Genomic DNA, 26,790 nt, shown 5'->3' on the forward strand with positions numbered 1-26,790 from the left:
TAAACTAGATTTTAAAATGCTTCACATTGGCTAGATCATATCCATTCCTTCCATGCAGTGAAAAGGATTATGACCATCCTTATTGTTCATTATATTTTCTTTAAATGTATCCCATTTACTATTAAATGTTATTTTACAAGCCCATCTCTTCAAGTAACATATTAATTTCTGCACATCTTCCACCCAATCTCAGCCTAAATGACTTTTTTCCTTTTCACATTTTCTCTGTTAAACAAATAAACACTGTAAAAATTGGGCAATCACTGTGTTCCACTCCCTCATTTACGCATCCAAGAAATTCTATACGTCACTAGAGGGACACAGGCATACTTTCATCATGTGCATAGAAGCATACAGCCTTCAAGATTTAATAGTGTTCTCTTAATGTTGCTACTAGTGTCTGTTGACCCAGGGAAATTCCAGCTGGCCCAACTACTGAATGGAACTGAACTTCCAAAAAATGTAATGATATTTATAACCCCACAGCTTGCCAGCAAGCTCGCATGCAGTTGTGAGTCATTCCAGATGTGGATATAAAACAGAGCCAGTCTGTGCAAATGAATTCCTTGATCCCAAAGAGACTAGGTGGAAGACGAGGTGCTGCTACTTGACAGTGTCAGGAAAATTACACTTAGAGAGGGTTTTTTACAACTGCGAGGGGAAGGATTTTTTTAAAGAAAATTGCCAGCTGTTCAAGACACTCAGAGGGATTGTGAAAAGAAGGCCTACGCTCTAGACAGACTTCAATCTTGTGGAAACTAAGGATGTGCTGGAAGACAGTTCTGCTGCTCTTGTTATATTACAATGCACATGCCACCGTGGCCCCTAGATGGAATCGAGGTAAGAGTTATATATGAATTGTTTTCAGCAGAGAACCAGAAGCAGAAGAGGTCTTATATCAAGAGAGCCTTAAATACCATCAGCCAGCTCTACCAGTATGTGGGAGTGGGTTTAGGGATAGTGATGCATTTTGTTTGTTATTTCCAGCTAATGGAACTCACATACACAAATTACTCTTCTCAAAAGGGTAAGAGAAAGCGAGAATGAAAACAGATTCTTTGTTTCCAGCTGTAAAATGAAGAAATCAAATGATTGGAACTGGGAATGACTGTGAATTACTCCCATAGAAGAGCACCAGGAGCACTTTATTTCAAACATGTTTTACACAGTGGTTCACACAAGCAGCAACTTTGATGGTTAGAGACCTTAACTCACCCTTTGTTGAGCTCAAGGCTCAGGCACACGCCGATATGCATTACAGTCAGGCTGATTTTAAACACATTGCACTGGAATGTCTGCCTCTGCTTTGCCTCAACTAGATATGCTTTTAAAACCAGATTTAATGGAAGGAAGAACTGAGTGACTATTTGAGAACATCTCAGTGTCTTTTTAAAATGCATAGATTTCACTCTGCTTTAATGGCCCTTTAATTATATAGATGCATAGTCCTTATTGAGTTCTGATTTAATGCTTATTTCTTTGGAAGTTGCATTTATATCTATCCTCTCTTATTATCCTCTAGGCAGTGTGCATGGCAATCTTTCCCCCCAATTTATCCTCATAGCAGCAACCCTGTGAGAGAGGTCATTGAATTTCATTGAGAGGATCACTGAGTTTCATGGATAAATTATTGGATCACCCAGTGACTTTCATGGCTATGCAGGGACTTGAACCTAGATTTCCTAATCTGAAACCTCCTGATTATTTCCAACTACTGGTGGGGTTGGGGCGGGGGGAGGATTGATATTGTCATTTGGGAGTTGTAGTTGCTGGGATTTATAATTAACCTACAATCAAAGAGCATTCTGAACTTCATCAGTGATGGAATTGAACCAAACTTGGCACACAGAACCCCATGACCAACGGAAAATACTGAAAGGGTCTGGTGAGCATTGACCTTGGGTTTTGGAGTTGTAGTTCACCTACATCCAGAAAGTACTGTGGACACAAACAATGATAGATCTGGATCAAACTTGGCATGCATACTCAATATGTCCAAATGTGAATACTGGTGGGGTTTGGGGAAATTCGACCTTTACATTTGGGAGTTGTAGTTGCTGTGATTTATAGTTCACCTTCAATCAAAGAGCACTCTGAACCCCACCAATGATAGAATTGGGCCAAACTTCCCACACAGAACCCCTATGCCTTGAAGGGACTTTCTGGTGCGAGCCTGCCTCCAGCCTCACATGCTCTCCCACACCTACACATGCACACCATGCTGCCATGCACTGAGTTCTCCCCTGCCCTTGGCTTGGAGTCTCAGAAACAGCCCTCCCCTTGGCTGAGAGGCCAGTTGAGAGGATGGCCAGTCATAGCAGAGGAAGGATTTTGGTAGGAGGATTCACTGACTGTTTCCAAAAAGGAAGAGAAGGGCAGAAGGAGAGATCTACAGCCTTCTCTGCCTAACAAGTTCCTAAGACCATCAGAAATATATGTTTTCTGATTGTCTTTGGCAGCCTCTCTGAGACCCCCTCATGACACCCACAGGGGTCCAGACTCCCACGTTGAGAAATGCTGATTTATAGGCTCCTTTTCTCATTGATCTAAAAAAAAGCACTCCCAAGAGTTGTCCTAGCTAGTCAGTAACCAAATCTGCACCAAATTAGCTTTATTATTTGCCTTTGACAAGGAGCGTATAAAAGTCTATAAACTCTAGTGCTCCAAGCCTCTCAGTCTACACCTCTGGACTCTTCCTAGCAAGAAAAGTACAAGAGATTTGAGCTGTGTGCCATGCCATTTGCCCTGTGCCTCCTAAAAAGTGTTTCCTATTTCGGTTTTGTACGGAAGAAGAAATATCTCATGAGAATCAAACAGGCTGCCTTACTGCATTAGGGCAGTATGCCTTACCAAAATTAAAGCATTTTATCACATCTTTATTTTATCTAAGAAATAATAAGATGACCCCTTGGGTGAGTAACCTACACTGTTCACAGTCTTAAGGCACAGCATAAATTAGAAACCTGTTTACATCCAGCTGTTATTGGACTCAAGTACCTAGGACACCTGGCCAACCTGGATAATTGTGAAAAATGGTGGAGTGGATGTTCATTAATATCTGGAGGGGGGCAAATTCCCCTTGTCTTGCTGTGAAGTATACTTTAATTTCCTAGTGTGGCTAAACATTTGGTGAAAACTGACTTGAATTGATGTGGCAATAGCTTTACTCAAGTGAACTATTTTTAGTTGTGTGCACATAGTCCCTTGCAAAGATCATTTCACCTGCACATAGATAATGTGATCTGGCTCTTGTCTTTTGCAAGAGGGAACAGATCTGGTTAGGCATTCAAAGACTTAAGTGGTTGGTTAGTTAGTTCAGTCTTACCTATCTCCCATGAATGTGATTCAAGGTGGCTTAAAATGAAGTAGAATGAATATAATTGAGCCTTTAAAATGAATACATGCATAAGTATTTTAAAATGCAATAAAAAACTGCACCGATAAAATAAAATAAAATAGAAGAGACCTGTCATTAAAATCAGATTTGATAATGGGGTAGGCAAGGCCCATTACCAAAAGTCAGCCTAAATAAGAAGGTTTTTATTCACCAGTGGAAGGACAACAAACAGCAAGGCAGCCTAGACACCTTCTGAAGTGAGTCCCAGAGTCTGGAAACAGCCACCAATAAAGATTTTCCTATGAAGTTGGGATGGAACCAAGAAAAGATCTCAATGTCCAACAGTCTCATGTGACAGACTGTAGGCCTTTAGGCAGCCTGCCTAATGCCCGAGGACCTTGAATCCAAGTCATATCCAGGTACTTCACTGGGGAGCCAAGTGAGTATCAGATGTACATGAAAAGACCTGATTCCATGTTCTCAGCTATTCCCTGAAAGATCAAGGTGAAGATTATTTAATTCATGAACATTCCCTTTTGGGATTCTAGTGCTGAAATTAAAATGTTTCACAGATTCAAAGAGGTTCCTAGAAATGCTTAATAATTATTTCAGAATATGACCAAATCTGAGCATTCATTGTAAGAAATGTGAATGGAGAAAGTGACTTGTTTACAATGGAGGAGAAAAATAGTTCGTAGCAGAAATTTTGGAACAGTTTCTAAATCCACAGATTTTTCAAGGGAATTTTGGCACAGCATAACAGCTATATTTTACCAGTATTTTAAAAAGAAATACTCCCCTGCCTTTGCTCAGCTTGAACCTTTGAAGTGAGTCTGTTCATTGAATCACAGTGTCAGAGGGGGTCTAGCAGGCCATGGAGTTTGACCTCCTGCTTGATGGAGAAAATCCAGAACTACAGAAGCTCCAACAGATGAAAGTCCTGTTTCTTATTAAAGGCATCTAATGAGGATGATCCCATCTTCTTTTCAGAGAAAATTGGTCTTTACCCTTATCCTTCTGATAGCCCTTCTCGTATAGAATGAGCGCTATCAAAGATTGCAAGTCTCAAGGCATAAGCTGAAGTCCCAGAAAATTGCTGTGTTTCTCCATGTCTCCAAATAAGGAGACAAATCTCAGCACTAATGGAGTAAAAATGGTTTGTGTGTGTGTAGTAGTCATGTGTATTTGGAGCTTACCTTCATCCATTTCATCTCCGGGGTCCCAATCCATTTCATCTGAACCTTCCGAAATCGAGAGGTCAGATTTACATTTTTTGTTTTTGGGACCAAAATATCTGTTTTCTTTCAGTCCCATTATTGGGGGGGGGGGGTTCACCCATAGGCCCAAAGCACCCGGGCCTATGGGTGCAGGCTTTGAGCCTATGTGCCCAGGCCTGGCAGGACCTGCAGCAGAGCACTGAGTAAGGAGAACTTCTTACTCAGCGCTTGATTGCAGGCCCTGCCACGACCCAGCACTTTGGGCCTACAAGTGTAGAAATAGATCCGAAAAGCAGGCTTAGAGCCAGTACCAGCTCCTGTCTGTCTTTAATTTCGAGTCCATTTTTATTCCAGGAAGGGCCTTCCCATTTCGTGCCATTCAAATAATTGGAACAAAACAGAAACACAAATCCAACAGTTGAGACAAATTTCGGGCCCATGACTAGTGTGTAGTAGCTTTAATGCAGAGCTAATTTTAACATTTTTACAAAATTAGATGCCTCCAGCATTATGCTTTCCCTATGAAACAGGGAAGGAGTGAATGATCATGGCCGCTGTTGACCAAAATCACTGTCAACTTGGGAAATTGAAGACAGGGTATATTAAGGACAGATGTCTGCAGCAATCAATATTCTGCGTTCTCTATGGAACAAGGACTGTGCAGTCAGTGACATTTAAGAAAAGATGATCACATGCAAACAGCGAAGGCAGATAATTATTATTAAAATTGGGGGTTCATTAACATGGTAGATATTCTGGGCGTTGCTTATGTGTCAGTCTTCACCAGAATTGCTGAGATGTGAAATAAAGTTAATTTCAGGGCTTTGTGTCTCCAGAATCAGGATGAGACTCTTTTTCCTAAGGGTATCCCTAGCCCAGAGTCTGGAACATTATTTTTCAAAAAATAATGTGTTAGGTATTGCTCAGTACTTTAATGTAACAAACAAATATAATGGACAATAATGTTCCTTTGTTGTTGTTGTTGTTGTTGTTGTTGTTGTTGTTATTATTATTATTATTATTATTACAGTAACATATAATAGATAATAGTAATCATAACAAACATTATTTTTCATGAGTATGTTATTATTATTTTTCAAATACACTTCCAACACAAATCTTCAAATGATCCTAGAGAACAGTGATTTTGTAATAATGACTAGGCATGACTTGAGACACTAAAACAATAATGATGTGGCCATTTGTTATTTCACAAAAAGAACATTGCTATGTCCTTTTTACCACACAGCCATGTATAGCATTGTTACAAGAAACATCATTACTTGTGACATGTTACTTTCAGGCTCTCTGAATATCTGCTGCTGGGGAACAATAATAAGTGTATTTGAGAGATTTCCAAAGAAGTTTAGTTGGTCACTATGGGAGTCTAGATGCTATACTCTCTTATATCTTTAACCTTGGTTTGCTGAAAATTTTCGTTTCTTCCCCTTAGCTACTACTCCTTGAATTTCTCCTTTGATTCCAAAGCACACATAATACTAGATGGGCTGTTCATGATTCTTAATTATGAATGTTTGCCTCCTCCTGAATACTAAGCCTGGGATTCAGATTTCATTGCAATTCAAAGCCAGAGGTGAACCTTCCAGCTTCTCAAATATTTCCTTGCTAACTCTGCCCTCCTGTCAGCCCAAGTCATTTTCACATTTGCCACATTTTCTACAGTTTAATTGCTGTCTGTAAAACACCAGCTCGTGTGCTATAGAATTCAAGATTCAAAACACCTAGAACTGGAATATTCATAAAGAGTTTTTTTTTTCCTGATGCTAGGAAAAGGATCTTGGCTTGCCTAAATACATGATGATCTTTTCCACAGTTATGCCTTGTAAAAAATAAACAAATCACGCCCAGCAAAGCTTGGCATTCAGCAAAATTCCATAGACTAGCTATTATTCTGAGTCATAAACCGCAATGAGTCGCCGCACAGGCTGAGATATTAGCGGTATACAAGTGTACTAAATAAATAAATAAATAACATAATTCTTCCTTTTCATTTATGAGACTAATTTTAATTTCTTTCCAGGTGGAGAAATAATAAATAAATGGTTCCACCTGCTGCAACCTGGGCTGAACTCAGTCTCCTCTTCTGAAACACAGATATTATAACAGCAACCATTTCAAAAGGCACGAGCCTTTGGCAGGGTCTTTTGGGTTCACTGCCAATGACTCGCCTCCTGTAAGAGGAAAATAGCAGAGAACATTGGCTGAAGTGATGTGGGTATAAGGAGAAAATACTTGGCCTCTTGTCTATAGGTTAGCTATATATAATGTTTCTGAGTAAGGAGTTTGGTAGTGTTGAGTTTTTCTGTCCTTCCAAGAGTGGCTGGAAAATGGCACACCCTAATTTCCATGGTGGTGGGATACTAACAGAATTAAAATGCCCATGAACGTGAGAGTTTCCACCAGCACTGTATGAATTCCTTACAGTTCCTTACAGTCATTACTTCTTCTGCTTCCCTGCTGGCTATTTTGGGATTTTGGATGTTCCAGCTTCAGCCTACTCTTCAAATTAGAGCTATGCCTGAATTTGAGAAATACTTGAGGTGATATTCTCTCTCATTTCAGTCTCAATTTCTGTCTCAAGTCTGCAACAATCAGTCAATCATCAGAAAACCACCAAGTGCTTATACTGTGATAATTTATCCAATAGCCTTTCTGAGACCGTATAAGGGAAGAGTCAAGATGTCCCATTTATTGATAGAGTGAGGCTGCAGGGCCACTGCAAAAGTGGAAAAACCACCAATAAAAAGCAATATTTTTTTCCTGAGGGGGAAATGTCTCCCAATGCATCTCTAGGTCTTCATCTAACCCCATTGGCAGTTAATAACAAAGTTGCCCTGGAGGATCAAAAGATTCCTACAGAGACCATATTAATCGATTTTGAAAATAATCATATTCACAAAAGTTAAACCCACAGATGTGGAGAGCTGACTGTATTTATTTAATGCTTGACCCAAGATGACACTTTTCATTTTAAATCCTCTCTTCATAATTCCATCTAGAGTTTGTTGTTGTTCATTCATTCAGTTGTTTCCAACTCTTCGTGACCTCATGGACAAGTCCATGCCAGAGCTCCCTGTTGGCCATCACCACCCCCAGCTCCTTCAAAGTCAATCCAGTCACTTCAAGGATCCCATCCATCCATCTAGCCCTTGGTCGCCCCCTCTTCATTTTTCCTTCCATTTTCCCCAGCATAAGTATCTTTTCCAAGCTTTCCTTTCTTCTCATGATGTGGCCAAAGTACTTCATCTTTGCCTTTACTATCCTTCCCTCCAATGAGCAGTCAGGCTTTATTTCCTGAAATATGGACTGGTTGGATCTTCTGATGGTCCAAGGCACTCTCAGAACATTCCTCCAACACCACAGTTCAAAAGCATCTATCTTCCTTTGCTCGGCCTTCCCTATTGTCTAGCTCTCACATCTGTAGGTGACTATGGGGAATACCATTGCTTTAACTATGAGGATATTTGTTGCCAGTGTGATGTCTCTACTCTTCACTATTTTATCGAGAGTACACTTGTCCAATCAATTGTTGAATTAACATATAAGGACATCCAACTGATGTAATGGTTCCATGCTGGACAGGATTCCTAATAAGATTTAGGCCATTGCCTGCTGACTACTGGTGGACAATGGATTCAGATCTCAAAGGATCAGACAGGGAACAAAACTGGTGAGGAATAGGCTGCAGCCTCATATTTTGGGAATTGCGGGGGGGGGGGGTATAAAACAATTTAAATGAGAGCTGTCTACACTCAGTGACTTCAAAATACTGCTGCGCTTTGGCAGAGGAGATGTGTACAAAGTACAATGGAGTGACTCAAATTCTGAGCATATTATAGCAAATCCACTTGTGCATTTATGAATCCCCAAAGCATTTACCTTTCTCTGTCCTCTCCCATCCGATTTAGCATGGATTTAGCATAAAAGGGAGGCCTATTTTCTTGCCTTTAGCAAAGCAGAATTTTGGTCCTCCTGACTTTTCTTTTCAAAATGACTATGTTTAACTTTTTTAAGAAATACCTTTCTGCTGGAGGCAGCTCATGTTCTGATGTATCCATTTTTGTCTCAGTGGTCCATGGTCTCTTAAAGGCTGGGAACCGCTGCCTTAAAGGGGACAGTCACCCATTCTTTCCCCTCTAAATCTGATCAAGTGGTTAGTGTTGACATGGTGTGAACTGTAGTCCAAAACTTGGAGGAGGGAGCAACTTTTAACCTCTGCTTTAATTGCTGCCCTGTTCAGTCAGAACAGACACTACTTGGCTAGATGAACAACTCTAGGACATCTTCTTCCATATCACATGCTTTCCTGCCTATAAGGTTATATTCACTTCAGTGAGATTAATCTAAAACTACATTTTGATATTTTAGAACCAGTTGAATTGAAATCCAGCCTTACAATGGATTAGGAATCTTCTGTCTCCAAGCAGTGATCATTACTGTGCATGATGCAAATCAGATCCATCATTAAAATAAATTAGAGCATCTCAAGTTGAAATAAATGTTTTACATACACTCCTCTAGGGGGAAAAGGGGGTAGCAAATTACATTAATATTTCCATACTCTTCTTTGATACTGAACCAGTATTTTGTGTTCTGAGGTGGCATCAGAGAAAGCTGAATCAGCAGAAAATTTTCTTCATGAATTCATAATCATCAAATGGAAGATTGCCTGCATACGATTTCCCATTTCTATCTTCGTTTTTCCTGCTCAATTTATTAGCCAGTATAATTGGAGAGTAATGAGGCAAAATCAAACCAGGAATCAAGTGTATACAGATAGAAAACAGCAAGGAAGTAGAAGTGTTTCATGCCATGGCTTGAATCCTATAAACTTTTCAGAGAATTATTAAACCCAAGAGTTGTAGAGGGAAAATATATTTAATGTAATACAGAAAGAGAGACAGCATGATAATGATAAAATGATATAAACACTAACCTACTAACAATCTAAATGAAAATTGTAGAACTTTCTTTGTCGAGATTAACAACAAATAATTTAAGAAAAGATTTAATGTGAAATAATCTGTTATAAAAAAGATACATTTCCATTGAAGAAAAACTGGAAAACAATATATGAAGAACAGGAGACAATATGAGAAGACATAATGAGATACAACCAATGGACTTAAAATTAAAATTGTTAGAATCCTCAATATTCTATGAAATATGTGTTAAAGAAATAGATATGAATACTTAGTTGTAACAATGATAATTTTGTAAAAGAACTCCCCATACCCGAACAACCCTCACCCTCTTTGTTTTCTCCTTGCGACATATTAGACATTTGTAAGGATGCAACTAACCAATAACTAATCTATTCTCCATCAATTTTTCCTGTTCCTTCCCTTGTCCCCCCATCCCCCACTTTCCTAGTAAATATTTAATAAAAATTATTTGGAATATACGTAGATATATGTGTGTGTTAGGATCAATGTGGTGCTCAGCCAACTCACAGCGGTACTTTGAGTAATTCATCATGGACCCCAGAATAGAGAGGGTAAGGGTAAGTCTGAGCCCCATCCCTTAAAATGATCTGAGAGAATGGGATCACAAACACTTCTATATAGTTGAGTTTCCTCAGACATTATCAGTTGGAAGTGTAGCACTGATTTGAGATTAAGCTACACTAAACAGACTGAGGGAACTTGTACATGCACATCATGTTTGTAAGAGTGTTCCTGTTTAATGAAAACTGGATGATACAAGTTGAGTAATACTTATCCAGAATGTATGAAACCTGAACTGTATTTGCATATTTGCATATAGTAAGATATCTTGAAGATGGGACCCAAGTCTAAACAACATTAATGAATGTCTCATACATGCCTTATAACCATAATCTGAACATCACTATATACAAAATATTTGTATTAATTTTTTTCATGAAACAACATTTTTGTGCATTGAACCACCAGAAAGCAAAGGCTTTACTATCTCAGCCACACATGTGTGGATATTGGAACATTTCAGTTAAGGGGTGCTCAACCTGTATTCAATGAGAGAAGTAATTTGCCATCCACTGCAAGTACCTGCAAGGAGGCACAATGAATAACTATTTGCCTGTCAATGTTGAGCCACCATCCAACACCTTCCAACACCTCTTCAAGTCACACTCTTTAGGTCTTAGAGAAAAACAATGGAATAATGTTATGATAGGGCTACCTTACGTCAGAGTTGACCTGATTGTATGCCAGTGTAATAAATGACAAGCCCCCACCCCCCAAGGAAAAAAATGGGAGGGTGAGCTGTGTATGTGCTTGCATTAGAAAATGCAACCTCTGAGAAAGTAGAACTGCAACTATAGGGCCCCAAAGGATTCTAGCTCACATCTCCTGGATCAGGATAGCAGAGGGAGGGGAGCAGGCATTGAATAGGGCTGTACAACTTCTGGAGTAAAGGTTCAATATCAGACCATTCTGGGTTGTGTTATTCTGCTGCCACAACCAAGTTTCACACATTTCATGACACAGCAGGGAAGAGGACCAGGGATTGTGATAATCAACAGCAAATGCATGCAGTCATATGTGTTCCATTCCTATTTTAAAGACTGGTTTTGAGAACTCCTGCACTGAGTTATATAAATTACTAGAGAACCAGTGTGTTCTAGATGTTCTTAGATGTCCCTCTGGGAAAACTATATGCAAACTTTTTCTCATCAGCAAAGCACTGGATGACTTTGAGACTCATTTCATCCAAGACATCGTCAGAGCTGCCAAGACTGCAGTATTACAAAGTAAAGGATTCACAAGGGAAGGACTTAACCATGTCCACCGCTGGTGAGATAAAAATCTGGCAATGGGGCAGTGTCCCATCCAAGTACTAACCAGGGCTGATCACACTTAGTGTCTAAGATTTGGCAAATTTTGGGATATTTGAGCATTTGCTGCTGTTTTAGTCTGAGGACCTTATAGCCAGTAGTAACAGATATCAGCTGTGTAGTTTATATGGATGTATGTCCAAGGTTTATAGAAGTATTCAAGGTGCTGAAAGTGGGATAGATTTCAGCACCTTGGATAGCTTAGGAAACTAACAGCAAAAATTCCCATGGCAATAAAAATCACTGACAAAGACATTATGGCTTACATTTTGTGGAATGGAAACTACTTTATTAAATGTGCCAGAATAGTTATAGTTTCACAACAGCTTGGCATATCTGCCCTTTGGGAATATGTGCTCCTGGATGTATATGGGTTTGTTTTTCAGGGAAGGGTGCTCTGAAAAGTTATTAATTTGCTCATTGTTGTCTGGATCCCTTATGGCAGTTATTTAGCAAATAAACATTGTAACTGCTGTGTGATTGAAGTTTTAATTACCAAGCAATTAGCATTCCACAGTTTTAGTGCAGAACAGTTGCATGTGGTTGGTGAAGCCCCAGGAGCATAAGGTGCACCATCTTAGGTACAGGAATGGAATACCAATGAGAGCAGATGCTTAAAAGAGATGCAGATCAAAGGATTGCATTGCCACCCACCTTCCAGGGATGTTGTGATGCTAAAACAGGGAATAAGTTACTCCTCCATATATGACATCATGAACTCTTGGCTTTAAGGGCCCAGCTAAAGACTGGGTTAGGAAATTAAATTAAAAAAATGAAATCTCCCTTCCAAGATATAGCTGATAGCACTTTAACTGCTAGAATGCCATCCCATGGAATCCTGAGATTTGGAGTTTGGTGAGGTAGTCAGAATTTTGAACTTTGAATCTCCTGAACTGTAGCACCAGATACTCTATGGCAGGGAAAAAATATGACCTCCTCAGACTACAGATCCCAGAATTCCATAAGAACCACAGTTGTTAAAGTGACATCAGACTGATATAATTGCATAGTGTGTGTGTGTGTGTGTGTGTGTGTGTGTGTGTGCTTTTCCAGTGTCTAGCCAGCTCACATCTATGGGGGTAAAGAGAAGGCTTTCCCCCATCACCTACATTTTCCTCCTATTTTCTCTCTCCTTAAACATAATAGTGATGGGGTTCATAAGTATCTGATCCAAAGCCATGTAGACAAAGTGAGGGGTTTTGGATCCAGCAGATCCAAAGACTCTTCTAAAAACTGCCCTAGAGCATCCTGTTTGGGACCTTTGTGCTGGCAGGAACACAATGGATGTTGGATCTTCATCCAATGATCTTTTCACAAGCATATCTATTTCCCATAGGCAACCCGCATATTAGGATGCCTTGCCTTGATGGGGAAGTGGTTTCATATTCATAAAGTGGATATAAGTTTCATCCTACATTGTTCTCAGCCTTCAGCAGAGATTAGGATTACATGAAAGCATTATATGTGAAAAGTATCTAGAGGTTTAGTAAACTGCATGCTAAACATTAGGCCTGTGCGGTTTCGTTCGTTAATTCGTTATTTCGTAATTAAATCGTTATTTTTACCATATCCGACGCGATTTCAAAACACATTTTCAAACCCGGAAGGGTTTAAAAATATCGAAACAGCAGCCCCATATATTTTACGAGCTTCAGCTCGTGTCGTTAATGGGATGGAGGCTGCTGAGTGCTGCTGGTGCCTGGGAGCCAATCCGGCGCTCCCAAGCACCCCAGCAGTGCACCGTGGCAGGAGCCGATTGGATGGCGCGCGCGCGCGCTCACCCTTACAACCGGCCTCCGCGCGCCATCCTCCTCCTCCTCCTCCTCCTCCTCCTCCTGACACTTCCTGCAACACAGCTGGGAAGAGGAGGAGGAGGAGGAGGAGGAGGAGGAGGAGGAGGAGGAGGATGGCGCGCAGAGGCCGGTTGTAAGGGTGAGCGCGCGCGCGCCATCCAATCGGCTCCGGCTCCTGCGCCCTCCTCCTCCTCCTCCTCCTCCTGACACTTCCTGCAACACAGCTGGGAGGAGGAGGAGGAGGAGGAGGATGGCGCGCGGAGGCCGGTTGTAAGGGTGAGCGCGCGCGCGCGCCATCCAATCGGCTCCGGCTCCTGTGCCCTCCTCCTCCTCCTCCTCCTCCTCCTCCCAGCTGTGTTGCAGGAAGTGCCAGGAGGAGGAGGAGGAGGAGGAGGAGGAGGGCGCAGGAGCCGGAGCCGATTGGATGGCGCGCTCGCGCTCACCCTTACAACCGGCCTCCGCGCGCCATCCTCCTCCTCCTCCTCCTCCTCCTCCTGACACTTCCTGCAACACAGCTGGGAGGAGGAGGAGGAGGAGGAGGAGGAGGAGGAGGATGGCGCGCGGAGGCCGGTTGTAAGGGTGAGCGCGCGCGCGCCATCCAATCGGCTCCGGCTCCTGCGCCCTCCTCCTCCTCCACCTGACACTTCCTGCAACACAGCTGGGAGGAGGAGGAGGGCGCAGGAGCCGGAGCTGATTGGATGGCGCGCGGAGGCCGGTTGTAAGGGTGAGCGTGCGTGCGAGGAGGAGGAGGAGGAGGGCGCAGGAGCCGGAGCCGATTGGATGGCGCGCGGAGGCCGGTTGTGTGAGTTTTCAGGGCTGTATGTATGACCATGTTCCAGAAGCATTCTCTCCTGACATTTTGCCCACATCTATGGCAGGCATCCTCAGAGGTCTGTTGGAAACTAGGCAAATGGAGTTTAAAAAATGTTTTGTAAATATTTACAAAATTTCGTAAATAACAAAACATTTTTTTGGAAAGTTTTGTAAATATTTTAAATAACGAAACAAAAAAACACCCCAATTACAAATCGATTTTAGAAACAAATTTTTTCTTGATCAAACAGGCCTACTAAACATGAGTCAATGGTTTGATGATACGGGCAAAAATGCAATGCAATTCCAAGCTGTATTAACAGGAGTTCAAGTTTACTGATCAAGAGAAGTAATACTGTCACTCTATTTTGCTTTGATCAGATGTCACCTAGAATACTGTTTCCAGTTCTGGGCACCATAGTTCAAAAAGAATGGTTGGAATTCACCAAGACAATTATGAATCTGTAGCCACCTTTAATCTGTAGTTTCATATTTGTCCTCCCACCCCTCACCCCTACTTACTGGACAACAGCCATTGTGATTGATGGAGTTCTTTAACCAGCTTTTAAACAGAGATTGGATGATCATAACATCTAGGGTTGCCTTAGATGGCCCTTGTGGACCCTTCCAATGTTATAACTCTATTATCATGTACTGATGGTAACAGCTTAATAGACTGACCCCTAAAATTAAACCAGACAGTGAAATGATAGAAGTGAGGCCAGAGTGGAGGACCTGGATGAACCCAGATGGTCTTAGAGGAACCCAGCAGAAGATCTATGGCAGCATCTGAAAGAACAGGTCAGCCCTAGAAGTAATGTGTTACAGTCACATAATGAGCGAATAATATTCTTTCTGTAAAATAATGCAATTACTGTAATAACATTGTAATTTTTTTCATGCAATGAATAGCCTTTATTTGTTACTTTTTCTTATTACTTTTGGAGTGGACAATGCTTTTAGGTATGCCGATTTTTTTTCAAGTGTTATACCATGTGCTTACTTTTTCAGATGGATTTCCTCCCAAAGAAAAGGAACTAAAAACATTGAAATGAGTAGCATAGCATTTGCTAAAATATTGCATTATTTTAGCAAAATCTGGCTACCAGTATTAAAAAACTCTAAAATTATAACAGCTAAACAACAGAGAGGAAAAAACCAGGCACAGATTAACAGCAACAGATTTTCCCAGACTCAGGCAGGCCTTCAAATGCTAATGAAGGTGATCAGCTAAACATTCACACCTAACTGCAGCAGGGAAGAGCTCCTTGCCCCACCCCAGCCATTCCACAGATATATAAACCCATTTTTCCTACTTCCAACAGACCTTCTCAACCTCTGAGGATGCTTGCCATAGATGCAGGCGAAACGTCAGGAGAAATGCCTCTAGAACATGGCTCTATAGCCCGAAAAAACCCACAAGAACCTATTGCATTATTTGTATTGTATTTGAGGTGCTTGATACTGAGATATATAATGTGTTATTTTTAAAAAGTAGCTTTCCTAGCTGAAATCTTGGGCAAAATCCAACAGAGTACTATGGAAGGCCAATAAATTTCCATAGTTTAAAGGGCATTCTGTTACATTCTTATAAATGTTAATTTAAAAAGAGCAAGTATGTTTCAGTGCTTTAAATGTTGGTCTATGACTCTGGAGACCACTCAGCCATGGAAACCTACTGGGTGTGATTTCCAGTGTGGCTTGCCCAACTCTTAGAGGAAGGCAAAGGCAAACTCACACTGAAGAAATCTCGCCTAGAAAGCCCCATGATCATCTTAGGGTTGCAATAGGTTAAAAAAATGCACAAAAATTACAAGGAGAAGATGAGACACTTTTGGCTGGAAAATAGGGAATGAAAAACTATAGTAAGACAGGTCTTAATTTGACTAAAGGTCACATGCTAGATATGTTTTTACGTATTGTCAGCAACTATAGCTTGAATTTTCTATCTGGCTGACTGTTGTGCAAAATGTAAGAGATCTTTCACACAAGAGGCGAGTGACTTATTGCACAATGACTATTGTTAATCTGTTTCTTACCCTCCAGCAATGCTTTTTCCATCTGCTCAGAGAGTAAAGAGATCCTCAGCAGCTCTTCTCAATCCAGTGCTTCAGAAGTCTCAGGATGATGTGGACCTTCTGTTTGAGGTTTAGTATGAATGGAAAAAAAAACATTCCCATTATTTCTTTGTAGAGATCCAATTGATTACTCAATAATAATAATAATTTTATTATGACTATTACTCTTAATCAGAGATGCTCAGATTCAGTCCATTTTTGAAGGCTTCTCACTGCAATTCAAACGTCTCTCAAATCTGTTTAAATCAGACCAGTTCATTTCTGGGTGCAGATTTTATCCAAATCTGAAGCACACCCGATATTCTGCATAATTATATCTCCAAAGCCGCAAAGATCATTAATTTGGAGCAGAGATGCAATCGGTTTCTCTATCCACTGCTCCTGCACAGAAATCAGATTTCTAGTACAACACTACTTTTGGCACAATAAATATTTTTTCCATGCAGAGAACAGGAGTTTTGTGGGGAAAACATATGTTCTGCTGTGTAGCATAATTCAGAACAATGGGTATGCCTTTGCGTGATACGTGATTGTATGTGCTGTATTTAATAATGTTTAATATTTTATCAGGGAGGGTCAATTTTAATGTTTTATACTGTTTTTATTGATGGCATTGAATTGTTGCCAACACTGTGAACCGCTGTGAGTCCCTTTCAGGGTTGAGAAAGGTGGCATACAAATGCCACAAATAAATAAATAAATAAATAAATAAATAAATAAATAAATATTTGTCCTCATATCTGCAGACAAATTAGTTGAGGAATTACACTCCTATTCCACATACCCCTTTATCTCTTCATCTATGATATGTGAGAATGAAATGTAACCAACATTTATTCCACTCTGTGTTTCCATCCCAGTTTCTTCTAGGTGAGCTGGAAATCAGTGATGACCTGAAGATATCTGTCAGAGATGAGGAACTTGCTTCCATGAGGAAGGCAATGGCATTTGATACCTTGTGTAATGATGTCATTCCCAAAAGTATTCCAGAAATTCGCAGGCTCAGTGCCAGGCTATCAGGCAACCCTGGCATGCTCAAGAAAGAAGATTTTGAAAGGACCGTGTTGACCATGGTCTACACTGCATACAGAGCTGCTAAATCCCAAGGACACCAGAAAGACACATGGGCTGAATCCTTTGTGCACCTTTACAAAGCCCTGAAAAATGACTTGATATTCTCATCCAGCCAAACACCCTCATCTCAAAGAACTTTGTAGACCAGAACCTCAGTTCAATAGGAAATCCATCTGCCTCTTTGCTTGGTACTAAAAGCAAGTAGTTAAGGATTGTAGACATGGAAAGATTCTTTATTCTCGAGCTCCTCCTAGAGGGTACCTGATGTAAAATCATCTCTGCAAAAAACATGGTTCTACTGATTTCTATTACAGATGCCTACACATTTTTCATCTGAATTTTTTCCTGGATTTTGGAACACTCAATTACCTGGTCTTGTTTCTAATCAAAAAGCATGTTCACTGTTCTAATTTTTGTACAGAGCACATTTCATTTGGTCTTTGCCACGGCAGAGAGAGAAACAAGTTCTTGAAAGGTCTATTCTGATTTATGTGGAAAGAAACTTTGTTTTCATGGCACCATTTTTACAGCTAACCTGAAGTCTTGGAAATGTGCCTTCACACATACTCCAATGTCGTAGAATACAATAATTCTCTGTATCAATGCTGAGATCCACAAAACACACTTCACCTTCCTAAGGCTGGCCAAAATATTTCACTACCTGAGACAAATAATCAACTAATAATAAACTTTATTTGTACCCCACCACCATCTCAAGAGGGACTTGGGATGGCTCACAAAGCACTCAAAGGCGCAACCATACAAAATACAGAAAAGGTGAAAAGCAACAATATAAACAATAAACAACCAATATAAACATCACAACTTCACAATGGTTAAAATCAGTAAAATACAGCAATAGTTGCAGGTAAAAAAATGACAGTAGTCAGTCTCAGTCTTGTAAAGTCCTTGATAAAAAAAATCTATAGGCCCTCACATATATTCATTAAAGAAATCTAAATATGGTCAAAGGCTTGTTGAAAAAACCATGTCTTCAATTGTGTACGGAAGGCACTGATTATTGAACAATATCCTACACCACATCCTGAGATGGCAAGTCAGTGAATGAAGTCAAAAGCAGATTAGGGACCTCTTCACACATACCTTATTTTCAGCGGCTTGATGGTATTTTTGGACTTCAGCCATGGAGTCCAATCACACACCAGATAACTACTTCCGGGGTGACTCCATGGCTGAAGTGTTGCTGCTGCCAAAAAAAAATGGCAATGGCGGACAATGGCAGGTTCCTTGTCTTTCCATAAGGAAAGATAGGTTGATTTACCGGGGGGGAAAGGCTTTCCCCTATGTGATAAGGAAGAGGGGAAGCTGCAACGAAACGGGCATAGAGCAACAGGTCCCCATGCCCCTTGCACAATCACCACCAGGGTGTGGTGATTCACCACAACTTTGGTGGAAAGTTGGACAAGGTTCTATGTAAGAATCATAGATATGTTCTCTTAGGCCCCTTCCACATTGCCCTATATCTCAAGGCCTGATCCCAGATATTTGTTTATCCCAGATTATCTAGCAGTAGAGACTCATATAATTCAGTTTAAAATAGATAATCTGGGATCAGATCCTTGGATATAGGGCAGTGTGGAAGGGGCCCTTAGACAGGGCTGTAGCCGGGGGGGGGGGGGTGTTCTTACACACACACACCCCCAAAAAACCTGGTTTACACAAGAATTTTAACTGGTTAACCAAGTTATGAGTAAACCCGGTTTCTTTTTTAACCTGACACATTTCAGGGCAGGGTTGAGTTTTTAACCCCACCCTTCCTGCTACGGCCCTGCCCCTAGATCCCACCATTCTCCCACAGTTTGCCTTAAGGATAAGCCATTCTTTTCCTTACCCTTATAGAGCAACAGTGATGAAAGTAACAAAGAAGAGATATGTGACAAAAGGGGAGGGTGAAGACTTGTCCCGTCCCATCCCTCCCTTCCTCTCCTTCCTTCCCTCACTCCCTCCCTCCCTCCCTTCCTCTGAAATGCTGGGTAGCCAAACACAAGGACAAAAATCCAATAAGAATATAGTAATTCTCTTGAAGGCCACAGTAATTGTTTTGGGAAATCCTGATGCTTACGGAACATTTTATGGTTAAGCCACACTTATTCAATCTCAATCTCTCTCTCTCTCTCTCTCTCTCTCTCTCATCCAATATAATTTGTCTGTACTCTAGAGCTGTTTATCCTGAGGAATAAATTACTTTTACTTGTGACAATGGATCCTTCCTTACTCTCTAAAAATGGTGTAAATGTGTGTAAAACAGAATGACTGTTTTGTACAAGTGCAGCAAGGATCCAGAGATACCTTGTTTGTTTGACCAGTCTTGAGCCATGTTTACATGACTGAAATATAGCAGACTCATATTGCTGTGAGGAGTCCACGTGAAATTTCCCTGCATACAGTGGGGAGAAGGAATTTGTTTCCTACAGATTATTTGTAAGCTGTTTATTTCTCTGTCCTAAAACAATAGCACACCCACAGACTGAAAAGGCCCAAGCAGAGTTGCTATCCTGATATGGCTCTTAGTCTAGAGTTGGCTCTGTGTGGGCTTAAGACATCTGTTTAGCAAAGATAGTTCTAAGTCACTAGTAGTCGATATGTCATTATTACATGGTTCCTAACCTTTCCTGGCTTGTGACTGAGCAGTTCCCCACAGAGTGCATCAGTGTCCTGTGGAATTTCCTGGGGGATAGATAGGTTAGTTGGGGTCACATCAGTTCAGCCAACTGGCAAGACAACTGATTTTGTTTATCTATTGAGCTACAGAGGAACCTGATAACTTAATTGTGGACGCAGAGTCAAGTTGGGAGTTAATACATACAGTATGAGCATGGGATACTTTCCAGGACCCTGTGGATACCTGAAACCATGGACAATAGATTTGGAGGACTCAAAGAAGCTCACAAATACATCTGAGAAGGGGAGATATTTTATTGGAGTGTGGATAAGTGAAATTGTGGATATTGGAGCAGTGAATAAGAGAGTTGTACTGTACTTTACTCAGAGTGATGAGACTTTACATGACCTCGGGGTTGGCAAGCAAGGGTGTCTTCACTTTGCATAATTATATAATTTAATACCACTTTTTATGCCATGATGCCATCCTACAGAATCCTGGGATTTGTACTTTGATGAGGAACTTAGAATTCTCTTCTCAAGAGCTTTAGTGCATTCCCTAAATAACAGTACAAGAACATAATTCTAAAAACCTCATGATAGTTCAGGATTCAGAGTGCTATCACTATGCAGTATGAGTACACCCTTGGTGCCCTCCAGCTGTTTTGGAATCCATCTTTGAATGTTACTTAGAAAAATAATGAATACAGTGACTTGGTGAAGTCATCCATGCTTGGGTAAAGGTTGAACGATGGCCAAAGTAACGGATGGGCATCATGTAACCACTGTTTACTTCTGCATTTCTTCACTAGGCATTAATTTAACTTAAATACAAGTTGAGTATCCTTATTCAATATTCTTGGGACCAGAAGTGTTTTGGATTTTGGATTTTAGGGGGATTTTGGAATACCCACATTTGCATATACATAGATAATGAGATATCTTGGAGATGGGACCCAAGTCTAAACACAAAATTCATGTATTTCATATATACCTCATATACATAGCATAACGGTAATTTCATACAATATCTTTTAGTATTTTTATATAGCCTATATAGTGTACCATTATATTTTGTTTACATGCTCCATTTGTCTGAAAACCAGGGCTCAATGGTTTGAGAAAAGTGCAAAAAGGCACAGATGAAAATATGTTTTTAGAATCATAGAATCAAAGAGTAGGAAGAGACTTCATGGGCCATCCAGTCCAATCCCCTGCCAAGAAATAGGAAATCACATTCAAAGCACCCCAACAGATGGCCATCCAGCCTCTGTTTAAAAGCCTCCAAAGGAGGAGCCTCCAGCACATTCAGGGCAGAGAGTTCCACTGCTGAACAGCTTGCAGTCAGCAAGTTCTTCCTCATATTCAGGTGGAATCTTCTTTCCTGTAGTTGAAGCCATTGTTCCATTGCGCCTTAGTCTCCAGGGCAGTAGAAAACAAGCTTGCTCCCTCCTTGCTATGACTTCCCCTCACATATTTATACATGGCCCTCATCATGTCTCCTCTCAGCCTTCTCTTCCCAGCTCTTTCAGCCCCTCCTCATAAGGCTTGTTCTCCAGATCCTTGATCATTTTAGTCACCCTCCTCTGTCAACATTTCCCCTCAATTGCGGTGCCCAGAATTGGACACAGTATTCCAGGTGTGGTCTGACTAAGGCAGAATAGAGAGGTGACATAGACACTATACTCCTATTTATGCAGGCCAAAATCCCATTGGCTTTTTAGATGCCGCATTACATTGTTTGCTCATGTTTAACTTGTTATCCACGAGGACTCCATGATCTTTTTTTCATGTACTGCTGTTAAGCCAGATACACCCCCCCCCCCCCCACCACCACCACCATTCTGTACCTTTGCATTTCATTTTGCCTGCCTAAGTGGAGTTTCTTGCACTTGTCCCTGTTGAACTTCATTTTGTTAGTTTTGGCCCATCTCTCTAATCTTCATGCCTTTGAAGTGATTTCCAAGATATGTCAACCTTAAGGCAGCCTTATCGTGGCAGAATATGTTCAGATTGGGGTTGCCATTGCTTTTGTCTGAAGCTGAGAGAGTGTGAAATGTCAAAGGTCTTCCCCTGGTTTTCCATGGCTAAGCAGGAATTTGAACCCAGGTGTCCCTAAGCAGTCCAGCAGTCAAAACACCACAGCATAATGGCTAGACAGATGAAAACGCAGTCTCATCATACTGAAGCATAGTTAAGCACATTATCATTATAAAAACAATTGAATTAAAAGCAATTTAAAAGTGCATCAGTAAAGAAAGTACAGTACTCGGGCATGATCCTATTTCACCTTGAAAGCAATTTTCTAAGAAATAATAATGTAAGTATGTTTTAAAAGGCAGCATTAAAAAGGCAGAAAGGAAGGGAGAGTTTTATGTCACCTTTAATGTTAGCCATCTATATTAGCATTTGACCTTGCACATATTTATCTCTTCAAAAAGGTCAAACAGAAAGTACAGTACTCATAATGCTCACTTTCTTTAAATTCAATATTTTCAGCCTTTGACCTCCCAGGTATTTTGAATGTCATCTTCCAGAAAGCTTAAAGTACCTTTAATTTCAAGCTCTGAAATTTCCATCAACCCCAATCATTCAAATCAAGACTGGGTTAGTTCCCTAGGGGATGGTCTTCTGCCTCTCTAATACAAAGGCTGTCCAGTTCAAATGCAATTTAAAGTTTCAAAACATGCCAAAAGTAAGACTATGAATTTGACCATCTCCACAGTTAAAGCATGGTCACCTGCTCGCCAGTTTCCATTGCTGCTTAAATGTATTGTAGTATACAAACTTTCTAAATGTACATCTCTATGCATAAACATATGGATTTGTAATACAATGCATGTGCTTTTCAGTAGGGTATCATATGCACCTTGTGTGTTTTCCAGCAAAAGAGAAATAGCCAAAGAGCTGCTGTTGCCTTTTGATCATACTCAGCATCTACTAATCCAGCCATTTCACTCTACCTAATGTTAGGACTGAAACTGGTTTTGTTGTCATTATTTGCCCTCACAGAATTATAGATTTATAAGGGACCACAAGGGCCAACCCCTGCCATGCAGGAATATAAAATCAAGCATAACCAATGTGTCAGCCTTGAGTTATGGTGATCCTATGAATGAGAGACCTCCAAGTGCCTCAGTAACTCAACAGTTCTGGACAGGTGTTACAAATACCAGGCTGTGTTTCCTTTTCTGAATCAACCTATGTGTAAAATTGTTGACAAGTACAGACCCTTCCCCCCCCCCCCGAGTCAAAATATTAAATTCATAAACTTGATACTGCAGCAGAGAGTTCCACAGATAGCAGGAGCCTGGAACTTTGTTAATTGGCTTTATGGACATCCCACAGTTTGGAGGAGCCCAGCAGCAGCCACCAGCACCCAGGAAACCTCATGGGCAACGATCTACCCTTTTTATTAATTATATTGTCTTTAACCCTTAAATAAATGTAATTATCCTTAGCTTCCACCTCTCCTTTCCCCTTTCGAGTCTTTTTTTCACCCACTTCTGCATCCCGCAGCTAGCCCGATGTCTGCTTGGACACATGGCCCCCATGGCCGTCATGGCCCTGAAAATGGCGATCTCCTTCTCATTCCCCCCTGCATGTCCCTAACCTTGGCCCCAGTGACCACATGTAACTAAGACACACACAAACACACACACACAAACCCATGGATACTGAAAGCTATCCATTGGCTGAGTTTGCCCTAGAATCCATTGATCTCTTGTATGCGCTTTGCCTTCACCGTGGATATCTATCTTGTTACCCATTTTCAGGGTTCCCTCTTTATCAACAGCCCCTTCTGTGTATGTGTGTGCATTTACTATATTATATTTTATGTTTCAGTATAAATCCTTTCTGGAGAAGCATGCTGCCAACCTAGCCTTTGTGGTGACCTTTTGCCTACATCTCCTGACCCAGGAAGTCCATACAGCTGTCTTCCTGAGCTTCATCTACATGAAAAGAACTCAATTACCCATCACCCTTAGATCAGGCTATCTATACTGGTCCCATAGACCCCCGAATGTGACGGGACAACAGGATCCATCTGCTAGACCACCAGTCCTTTGTTCCAATCACTTGGACCTTATTGCATTCATCACCCAATATGACCAACCAGTACACCAAGAGGTCATGCCCCGTTCTCCTTTCTCAGCAACAAACTACTTAATCATATCAGCATGGACAATATTTCTGCTGGGTCCATTCACTCCAATTGCAATAATCTTAAAAACAAAATTCATGGGACAATGGCCCTCTTTGTTTGTCCCTCAGCTGGGACATGATAATCCACTCAGAAACTACCACCCTTCCTTTGTCTTTAGGGCCTGTCTGTCCACCATCAGCCATCGGAGAGTGGGAATCTGCATTAGGAGCAGGAAATGCCCTCCTATTGGCTGGCAGTCCTGCCTCTGCAAGGAATCCTCCCTTAGCTGTTCTATGACATCAATGGAGCTTAGCCAATTATAGCAAAGCCATGTCCAGCTGGCGCTGGCACAGGGAATTCAGAGGGTTAGATTGCATAAAAATGTATGTTTTGTACTGTATGGTATCTCAGCTTACTTTGGCAGTTTACTACGAGCTGGCATTACTTCAGCTGATTTCAGTAAACACCTTGGTGGCTTCTTCTTCAACTTGATGAGATTTATTTGGGAATATTGAACTTCTTCATCTCATCAGATGTACAGACCTACAGGGTGGCCTGTTGCCAGTACCAGTAACTGTGTATCAGAACTCGGTATCTGCACTTCAGGTTTCACTATCCACGGCCATTTTAAATAGCTCAGTTCAGTCTTCCTTGCTTTCAGTGAGAATTCAAGCTTGATTACTATAGAACCCATTTATTTGGGTTTTGGCAGTTCATGGAATCTGAAGAGCTCACCTCCAGCATCATATTTCAAGTCAAGGGCTATTCCTTCTGTCACGCTTTCACATAGAAATCAGAAATAGCATGGCATAGGCAAACTTGATTTTGCTATTTAATGGCATGGTCTTATTATGAGTTTTTCATATGGGGGGGCCCCAGTCAGGGCCTAGATGGCACATTGTCTCTCAGAGGAATATTTTTTCAGAGTGCAAGCAAGAGAAACCATGGATATTGAATCCATACTGTTATCCGCATCCAGGAAAAAAGTCCAGAAAATAAGGCTAAGTCTCCAAACTTGAGTGTCTATTTTACAGAATAGGTAATAGACATTACATTGAGCAGAAGACAAGTGTTTGCTGCTCTCTTTATCCATGCAGGCTGACTGTTCAATCAAAACAGTTGAGAAACCAGCACCAGGTAGGAGTACTGATGATGGACCAAACATGCACTAGGAAACATGCCCAATATTCAAGTAAACTCCAGCCTAACAAGCAGCAGAGGAAACCTAGGTATGGGCGACTGTTTTGCTATGTTTTTAAGTGTCCATGGGCCATGTTATACCAGGAGAAACATTTTTTAAATGAGTGAAGTAGAAATCAATCTCTGACAGAATTCCTGTATAAAAACCAGGTCTCTTCTGGACTTAAAATGACCCAGAAAAACATTAGGGATTGCAGTGGGATTGCAGTGGGATTGCAAATGGCCTGCAGGCTTTACTTTTGCCATTACTGCTTTAACAGAAGACTCCCCTAATGAAACCTTAGTTAAACTTTCAAGCACATTTCCACAGCACAGTGAGACATCCCCCAGCTTCAAAACATAGCATTGTTGATTTAACACCAGCATTGCTTACTCTTTGAATAATACATATACAAACAAAGCATAAAACACCCTGGGACTCCCTGTGGAGCAATGAACCATAGAAATAACTCTTACAGCTCCTCACTTCTAGCTTGTAAAATAAAGCCTCCCCAGTTTTGTGGTTTTCATCCACCATTTTTACTGTGGGTAATGTCAGAAACACAAAATATGAGTAAGGCATCCCAATAGATCTACTTTATTTACTAAAGAATCTCTAATGAAGAAATAAAACAGCAGTGTTGAAAGATAGACTTGAGTTTGGGGTGTATTTATCACAAGATATAAGCAACAAAACTACAGGAAAATGGGCACATAATGTATTTAGAAGGTCTTATATCACTATCTAATTTATTTTTTTGTTGTTGGCTTCTAAAAAAATCTCTTCTCAAATACTGAACACTGCTAGAGAGAATGGGTGAAGACATCTTGAACTGAATTCTCTAAATATGTTTGCCAGAGCTCAAAATTTTGTACTTTAATGTTCATGTTTTCAGAAGGATATAATTCTTTGCAGAAGCAAGTTCTCTTTAAGAATGTAGAAAGTGCTTTGCTGGATTAGATTAAAAGTTTTGTCCAGTATCCTCTTTCCACTCAAAGCTTGGAAGGCTTGTTTTTTGAACTACCATTCCCAGATTTTTCCCAGCCAGCTAGTAAATTCATGGAAGCTGTGATCCAAAAAAGTTAATCTTCCAAGTGGCCAACCAGATGCTTTTTGGAAAGCCAACCCAATGAATTGAAGAGAGGCACTATGAGAGCTCCAGTATGCATCCTCCCCACTTCCCAAACCATCTGCATCAATTCCTTCTGGAATTCCTACGTAACTATGTGGATAGAGCCATCAACATCAAATAGGAACCTGGTCTAAGCATTTCCCTGATAAAAGCCATACATACATTGGTTTTGAATAAAAAAGAATTCTTCATCCAGAAATTAGACAAGAACAAAAACATCAAGGATTGGGGGTAATTTATAAAATGCATGGTAGTTGCTGCCCAAGCATCTATGGTCTTGGTTGGAAAAACCATAGAAAGTGGGAAGTTAAAAAATGGCATGGTTACTTAGCAGACTTTATACTCCAGGACTACATCTTTGAAAGAAGAACCAAATATACATCAGGCCGAATCAAGAAGATTTGGGTTCTGAAATGGGGAAGATTGATAGACAAAGTCGAAGGAAAAGAAAAAATATATATAAAGAACTGAACCATTCTCTTTCTACAATTGTTCAATTAAAATAATATTTGAATGAAGGAAATTACTATTCCCATAGGGTGGGGGACGGGGTGTAAAA

At 40.7% G+C, this 26,790-nt stretch overlaps 1 protein-coding gene across 1 annotated transcript; it reads left to right on the plus strand.

Annotated features, from left to right (window-relative positions):
• The first annotated feature begins 369 nt into the window (after window positions 1–369).
• Window positions 370–19,371, plus strand: FAM180A (family with sequence similarity 180 member A). Its single transcript, XM_060779702.2, has 3 exons — window positions 370–840; window positions 16,045–16,145; window positions 16,937–19,371. The coding sequence occupies exons 1-3, from the start codon at window positions 765–767 to the stop codon at window positions 17,291–17,293; spliced, it is 534 nt and encodes a 177-aa protein (XP_060635685.2). The 5' UTR covers window positions 370–764; the 3' UTR covers window positions 17,294–19,371.
• Window positions 19,372–26,790: the final 7,419 nt, after the last annotated feature.

Source organism: Anolis sagrei, chromosome 5, assembly GCF_037176765.1.
Source record: "Anolis sagrei isolate rAnoSag1 chromosome 5, rAnoSag1.mat, whole genome shotgun sequence".
Classification (NCBI taxonomy): domain Eukaryota; kingdom Metazoa; phylum Chordata; class Lepidosauria; order Squamata; family Dactyloidae; genus Anolis; species Anolis sagrei.

Excerpts from the sequence above, each read along its gene's own strand:
- FAM180A (XM_060779702.2), top strand. The coding sequence starts at position 765 with ATGTGCTGGAAGACAGTTCTGCTGCTCTTGTTATATTACAATGCACAT. Across the intron at positions 841-16,044 it reads GGCCCCTAGATGGAATCGAG|CAATGCTTTTTCCATCTGCT; the intron begins GTAAGAGTTATA and ends CTTACCCTCCAG. Across the intron at positions 16,146-16,936 it reads ATGTGGACCTTCTGTTTGAG|TTTCTTCTAGGTGAGCTGGA; the intron begins GTTTAGTATGAA and ends TTTCCATCCCAG.